At 44.3% G+C, this 8,107-nt stretch overlaps 1 protein-coding gene across 2 annotated transcripts in view; it reads left to right on the forward strand.

The window, feature by feature from the left end:
• LOC116841827 (high-affinity choline transporter 1) overlaps positions 1-5,904 on the forward strand; it is an 8,652-nt gene extending 2,748 nt beyond the window's left edge. For both annotated transcript variants that reach the window (XM_032810232.1, XM_032810236.1), the window contains 5 exons: positions 131-501; positions 643-947; positions 2,133-2,412; positions 3,471-3,688; positions 4,000-5,904. In XM_032810232.1, coding sequence (XP_032666123.1) covers positions 228-501; positions 643-947; positions 2,133-2,412; positions 3,471-3,688; positions 4,000-4,770 — 1,848 coding nt within the window. In that variant the 5' untranslated portion in view covers positions 131-227 and the 3' untranslated portion in view covers positions 4,771-5,904. The remainder of the gene's footprint in view (positions 1-130; positions 502-642; positions 948-2,132; positions 2,413-3,470; positions 3,689-3,999) is intronic.
• Positions 5,905-8,107: the final 2,203 nt, after the last annotated feature.

Consider the following 8,107-nt stretch of genomic DNA (forward strand, 5'->3'; position numbering starts at 1 on the left):
GAGAGATAGAGAGAGAGAGAGAGAGAGAGAGTGAGAGGGGGGGGGAAGGAGGGGAGAAGCGCGTGCTCGTAAGAAGATGCATTTCTAGAAAGAAAAGTTGCAAAATGCGAAAATATAAAATCCAACTCAGGTATCCGGGGGATCCTAAAGCGGATCAACCGCCAAACTTGCCGGACCTACGTCTCCGTCAACTCGAGCTCGCGCCGGTGGATCCCTATTCCCCGAAGATGATCAACATCGCAGGTGTGGTCTCGATCGTTCTGTTCTACCTGCTGATCTTGGGCGTGGGAATATGGGCGGCCAGGAAGAAGGAGGCTGGCAACGACTCCGAGGAGGAGGTGATGCTGGCTGGCCGCTCGATCGGACTCTTTGTAGGGATATTCACGATGACGGCGACCTGGGTCGGCGGCGGTTACATCAACGGCACCGCCGAAGCGATCTACACGAGGGGCCTGGTCTGGTGCCAGGCGCCCTTCGGATACGCCCTCAGCCTCGTTTTCGGTGAGTCCGCTCGATCTCGAGACTCCTCCACTTCCTCGTATATAATGATATAATAACGACGATTGTCGTGCGGCCGTTTAAGCGTTCACGCCGACTCGGCGCGCGACTTCCTCCCTAGACGTCTCGATGATTCTGTCGCAGGTGGTATTTTCTTCGCGAACAAAATGCGACAGCAGGGGTACGTGACAATGTTGGATCCGCTTCAAGACGCGTTCGGCGAGCGGATGGGCGGTCTCCTCTTTCTGCCCGCTCTTTGCGGCGAGGTGTTTTGGGCGGCAGGCATCCTCGCAGCCCTTGGCGCCACGCTGGCGGTCATCATCGACATGGATCAGGGCACCTCCGTCATTCTGAGCGCCTGCATCGCGGTTTTCTACACTCTCTTCGGCGGTCTCTATTCCGTCGCTTACACCGACGTCATTCAGCTCTTTTGCATATTCATCGGTCTGGTAAGCTCGCGAGATCGCTTCAACGTATACAACGCTCGACTTGTCAGACCTCCTTGTTTATTCATTATCATTATCGACACGTTTTCGTCAATCTCGCTCTCTCGTACCAAAAACTATTGACCGTTCGATAAGGTTACCAGCGTCAACTAACCAACTCTCTCTTACCTTTTACTCTCTTGCACATTTAAACTACAGTAAAATTCCGATAAATATCGCGGCGCGATGCTCGAGCCTCGATAACAGAGTATGACAGAGAGCTGATCGATATCGCGCGCGGTTCCGCGCGCTACTGCGAAGAACGTTACCAAATTTATACTCTACGTATACGTGCTGACCCACTTGCTCGCAAAGAACTCGTTATCGAGCTGCTGAACTACCGCGAAACTGTATCGAGGCGGTTCCCGTTGGCACACTGGCAGATTCGAAGACCCCGCGTCAAAAAGAGGTGATATTCTGGCGTATTGCTGGTATTACTATTGAGGGGATCTCTTTAGTAATTAGTTACGAGTCCTCTCGTATACGCGCGATTCTTTCATTCGACCGCCGCACCCGGCCTTTGATCCGAATGCAAACTCAGAAACTCCGTGACGAGACTGTCGTCCATTAACTTTGATTAGGAGCGATAGAGAATTGGACCTCTAAAAGATATCATCACGCTGCCGAAATGGATCTTTTATCTGGGAGGGGAATCCACGTCCGCGGCTACCATCGACCAGCGTGTAACAATTTATACAACATTTATATATACTTGCGACATACGCAAACACATTACACTTACGCACAGTTGGCATCGGGTCGTTCCTCCCTGATGAAGCAGACTGAAATGTTCGCGAAACGTCGGAATCAAACAAAGATGAATCCACACGGCTCACAAACCAGGAAACCAAATCTAACTTACGCACAGTTGGCATCGGGTCGTTCCTCCCTGATGAAGCAGACTGAAATGTTCGCGAAACGTCGGAATCAAACAAAGATGAATCCACACGGCTCACAAACCAGGAAACCAAATCTAACTTACGCACAGTTGGCATAATTGCGTATTTTTCTTAATACACTCTAGTATCATCGTTAGTGGCGAGAAATCCCTTTAGTAATTATTACTTCTTCTTGTACAGCTTTCCTAGCTACAAGCAAAAAGCTGAAGATGTTGATTGTAAAAAACAATGCTATATCTTTTGTCCGCAGTGGATGTGTATTCCGTTCGCTTGGGCCAATCCAAAGGTGCAGTCTCTCAGTTCCATGGACGTTGATTGGATCGGCAAGGTGGAACCTGAAGAGTATTGGTTTTACGTGGATTATGGTTTACTTTTGATATTTGGCGGCATACCTTGGCAAGTGTACTTCCAACGCGTTCTCTCCTCGAAAACCGCGGGGAGAGCTCAAATATTGAGTTACGTTGCCGCTATGGGTTGCATCCTCATGGCCATTCCTCCCGTCCTGATTGGAGCGATCGCCAAAGCAACTCGTAAGTGTCACGCATTTATTTATCGGCATTTTATTATCGGCCAATTATTTACGTGCTTCCAAGTACGATCCGTCAACTGCAACAGCGTAGTTATTGTGTAAATGTAAAATGCGCGATTCGACAAAGCTACGTTTCCGTTTATTTTTTTCGCCCAAAAGAAAAGTGAGAAGGAGGAAAGCGTTCATCTCACCCTTCCCCCTTCCTCCTCCCCAGCAATGAGAAGAAGAGAAACCCAATTTGGATACATTAATAAGGAAACGTACTATTACTTCGTCTCTGTTCCTCCTCCTCTCCGCTTCCATAACCTCCGTCTCGCTCCACGGAGGGTGCAGTAACGCGCTCCCGCTGCGCGTTTTTCACCCCTGCCTGAGAGGATCGAATTAGAACCCAGGTTGTCCGTCGTCCCACGCTCCTCGTCGTGTCCTCCACAAGACTACTTGACATTTGGTGGCACGGCAAAGAGAGAACTGCTGGTATTTACAAGCGACCGAACGAACAAAGATGGTAGACCGGCGAAGGGCGCGGGTGGATGATCGAGGGGTGCTCTCTCTCTCTCGGTGTTCCGCAACGTGTACAATAGCGTGGGACTTGGCCATGTGGCGTTGCCTTCACGAGGGCGAGGGTCGTAATGCGACTCGTTCGTCGAATAGCGAATGTGCGAATACGTTGCCGGAACAAATTCGGTATTCCGTATGTCGGTATGTTGCGAAAGAATCCTAGCTGGTCTGACAGAGAGAGGCAGGACTGAATTACCTCGAATAAGCGAACATGCATGAGATTATATATAGACAGGCACCTCCGTTACCTTTATCATCTTTGTCGCCTTTGCTGCACCAATGACCCGATATATCTATATTTCATGAGATAGGCTCTTGGACAAGCGCAATCTCCACTTTGGTATTACCGCGATTTTTATCCGCGATCGATGTTGTCCTTTAACAGCTCGCTCAAAAGAATCTTCTTTTTTTCTTGCCGTTGAGAAAATAGACGAGATCCAAAAGGGCACATAAACGAGCTATTGATCGTTATCGTCCGAAACGTGATTTTACGTGTTGCAGCTTGGAACGAAACAGGATACACTGGCGCTTATCCTTTCACGGAAAAGGAGACTAGCATGATCCTGCCGCTGGTTCTGCAATACTTGACACCAGACTTTGTTTCCTTTTTCGGGCTGGGTGCAGTATCAGCGGCAGTGATGTCCTCTGCGGATAGCAGCATTCTCTCCGCTAGTTCGATGTTCGCCAGAAATGTATACAAATTGATCTTCCGTCAGCGGGTGAGTTACTCTGGCATGCAGTCCTAGCTTTCGTTAATGCACACGGTGAAATGCCCCTCTTGTCTCAAGTATCGCTCGAACGTGTCGAAACATACTTTCGGCGCATTTCGACCGCATTTGCACGATATATATGGACGAGCTAACGAGCTCCAGGGAAAATTTGTCGATCATATTCCATCGCTCTTTGTGACTAGTCACAATTCCTTCTCTCCGTTTTCCTTTGTCGTATATTGCATTGTTGTTAGCCGTCGTCACGATCGACGAAATTTCCTGACCGCCGTGGGGGATGTGTTCTCCGTATCTCGTTGCAGGCGTCGGAGATGGAGATCATCTGGGTGATGCGAGCGGGGATTGGGGTGGTCGGCGTGTTGAGCACTGTGATGGCTCTCACGATACCGTCGATCTACGGCCTCTGGTCAATGTGCTCGGATCTGGTCTACGTGATCCTGTTCCCGCAGCTGCTGATGGTGGTGCACTTCAAAGATTACTGCAATACCTACGGCAGTCTGTCGGCATACATAATCGCCTTCGTGGTGCGCATCAGCGGCGGCGAACCGATGATGGGTCTGCCCGCATTGATTCGCTACCCGGGCTACGACGAAGAGTCAGCTACGCAGATGTTCCCGTTCAGAACGATGGCGATGTTAATGTCGCTCGTGACTCTCGTTGGCGTATCATGCGGCACACAGTTCGCCTTTCTGACCGGTCGACTGGCGCCGGGCTACGACGTCTTCAGATGCGTGGTCAATATCCCGGAGGACGTCGAACGAGTTGGCCCGGACCCCGCCGAAGGAGAGCAGATGGCGGTCCTAGCTGGAGGCGTCGGCAAGCTCTATGGCAGCAAGGACGAATCGAACGGCCGAGTGAATCCTGCGCTCGAGCCGGACTACGACATGGAGCCGGGATGTACGATGGTCGGAGCACCGGATGGTGTTGTCGCTGGCGGAGGTGGCGTTAACAGCGGCGGCGGCGGCGGCGGCGGCGGCGGCGGCGGCGGCGGCGGCGTAGGAGGCGCCGGAGGACACCTGGTACCGCACGTGCCCGGCGCACCTCGGCAACCACAATCCAGCACCGCGTTCTAACTCCTGGTTCCGTGATCGGATGCTGTGACCAACAATAAGTGTGGCGGTGCGGACCTCTGTATATTTCGTTCTATCCTCCGTCTCTCTTCTTCCTCCGATACTCCTCTTCTTCTCCCACGCTACGACGAGTACTTTGCGTTATCCCGGCTTTCTTTCGACTTTACTCCTCGTTGATGATAATGTTGCTGTTGATCTTTGATTAAAACCCATTATCGGATTTTCTTTTGTTCCTCAAGACGACTTGTAGATATATATGTATCGCGCGCCTCATTTTAGTTTCAACTTGAACGTTTTTATTCGCTACGGATTTTTTTACGAAATAACTGCCCCAGCTGAGGAATTTGCTGTTTTTTACCAGAAAGATATCTTATCGCGGATTGAAAGTTGGTACACTAAAATGTCCAGTCTGTCTCCGCTTCATTGCACCTCACATTCTGCAAATCAACGACGCTTTCTCCGATAACGTATTTTCGCAAATCACAAAAATAACAACTTTCCGAAAGCAGCATAAATTATTTAAAAGAAAGGAACTAAAATTCTTCTTCCTTATTCGTTTTTAACTTTGTCGATTGGTACGAAAATCCTCCGTGTCCATTTGTTGTCCAAATCCGTTTCGCAAATCCCTTTTCTATCCGCCCTACAAACACGGAGCTCCGAGACGAGCCAATGCGGTGGCCTGCGGTAAGTCCGACAGAAAGTTTCTTTCGTACTTTTGTGCGCGTGTGTGTCTATGATTGTGTCTATGTGTGCCTGTTGTCTGCATGTGTATGCGCACGCTGCTGGTGCCCGTGTAACGACCTGTACCTGCCCGCGTCTGCTCGCACTCGCGCTCTCAACACCGCTGAAGGCGAGCAATAAATAAAGATGAAAGAGATAAAGAAGAATGAAGTAGATGAGGAAAGAGACCGGAAGCGGAAAGTATGCGCGAAGCGAACAAGGACAAGGGGATAAGCGTAACGTTTCCAAACCGAAAGTCGGAGCTTCGAACGTACTCGGGTCGGACATCCCTACCCCGCACCGCCAACTAGGCCTAGTGATTTCCTTGTTTTCTTTTTGGAGAAGTATATATATATATATATATATATATATAAGCATATATATATATATATATATATATATATATATATATATATATATATATATATATATATATATATATATATATATATATATATATATATATATATATATATATATATATATATATATATATATATATATATATATATATATATATATATATATATATATATATATATATATATATATATATATATATATATATATATATATATATATATATATATATATATATATATATATATATATATATATATATATATATATATATATATATATATATATATATATATATATATATATATATATATATATATATATATATATATATATATATATATATATATATATATATATATATATATATATATATATATATATATATATATATATATATATATATATATATATATATATATATATATATACATATATATATATATATATATTTAGAGTTTATCACAAAGCTGCTTGACAGAGTTTTTAAGTACGAGCGATCTGTTTGATCTGACACAGAGGAAGGAAAACGGATGGAGAGAGCAAGAGAGAGAGAGAGAGGGAGAGGAAAGGGAGAAAAGGCGAAATCTTCAAAAACTTATCGGAACTTGATCGATTGACGTATAGCTTTTTCATTAGAAATCAATTAGACTGAACGGCCAACGTATTAACGTTTACGTAGGGTTATGTACAAAGTCGTAGGCGTATCGGGCACACTTTCTCTCGATTTTGTATACATCAAGCGTTGGACGAGAGAAAATACTACTCAAAGTTATCGTCCAAAGTAAAGTCAATTGAAATTTTCAATTTTTTTACATGATGTAACTTTCACCTCTGTTTGTGTCGAAAAGTTTTTGATAGAACTGAACACATTAAAGTTCTGCTATTGATAATTTAGAGATAAAATTTAGAAAAGTTTTAATATAAAAAGTAATGAGAAAAAAGTAAGCTAACATGAAACACATTTATAAGAAACAATAAATAAAAAATAAAGTAGAAGAAGAAAGAGAAAAAAAGTATATGGTGAGATATCGGATTGTTTTGAAAGAGAGAGAGAGAGAGAGAGAGAGAGAGAGAGAGAGAGAGAGAAATGTTAAGAAATTATTAATACACACACACTGACGAATAATACACACTATATAAAATATTTTGATCAAAGGGTTTTCAGTATTAATATTTTAATATTAATATTTTTCGTATTGATTTCGATTCTTGAATACTTTTTGCTGGATATTCAGTAATATCTTCGATGTTGAAGTACTGATGATAAATATAAACCACACACTCACTCTCTGGCACACTCCTTTGCGAGATCTATTAGAAAAGTATCATATCCCGGTATCCCATCCTCCCATCGCGCCTCTCGTTGTAATTAGTTTTCACTGTAATTAGTTACCGCGCATCGTAATGTCGAACGTCCACGTCGATGTTAAGAGAAGAAATGAAGCTTTTGTACTTGCGATCGATTATTCTTCCCGAGCTTCGCTCAGTCGAACGTACACAGTCGAAGGTATACAAGACGCGCGCGCGTGCGCGCCATACAAAAATATACGTATACAAATGATAAATGTAAAAGCGTACAAATGCACGTGTATAGATGCGTCATTAGAACCGGATGGCATCGGAGGATGACCTAGTATGTCGCAGAATTTTTATTTCTTCGCGACTCAGGTGTGACCTCGTCATAAGGAATTTACGAAACCAAGTACCGTGACCAATTTAATCGCTCACCCGTTGCTGATGTAGTGTTACATTATCAGATATTACATCGATATATCTTTTCCTTTCAAAATTGTCAGGGCGCTCATATTTTTACGTTTCGCGATAAGGAATCGCGCTTTCGGACGCAACAAGAAAGATTAAAACCTCACCACTTATCCTCAAATATAATGTTCCTGATTCACCGCATACCTCACCAATAAACGGTACGCAAATGACATTATCGTCATTTATTCGAGTATCAAACGTGAGTCGCGGAATCCTATCGGACAGATCGCTCGTAGCTCAGGTTCGTTGTGTTTATTATATAGTATATACATACAAACATATATATATATAAAATGTACGATATAATCATGAACAGTTGAAGTAGTAAAGCAAGTAAAACAGTGAGAGATGAGCGATATGAAGGAAACTTGAGGATACAGATAAATTTAAGCAATACATGCGCTTACACCACATACACATACGTACATGTACACACACTCTCTCTCTCTCTCTCTCTCTCTCTCTCTCTCTCTCTCTCTCTCTCTCTCTCTCT

The sequence above is a fragment of the Odontomachus brunneus genome, unplaced genomic scaffold (genome assembly GCF_010583005.1).
Source record: "Odontomachus brunneus isolate Ranch 3 - 2012 unplaced genomic scaffold, Obru_v1 Obru_scaffold_002, whole genome shotgun sequence".
Lineage (NCBI taxonomy): Eukaryota > Metazoa > Arthropoda > Insecta > Hymenoptera > Formicidae > Odontomachus > Odontomachus brunneus.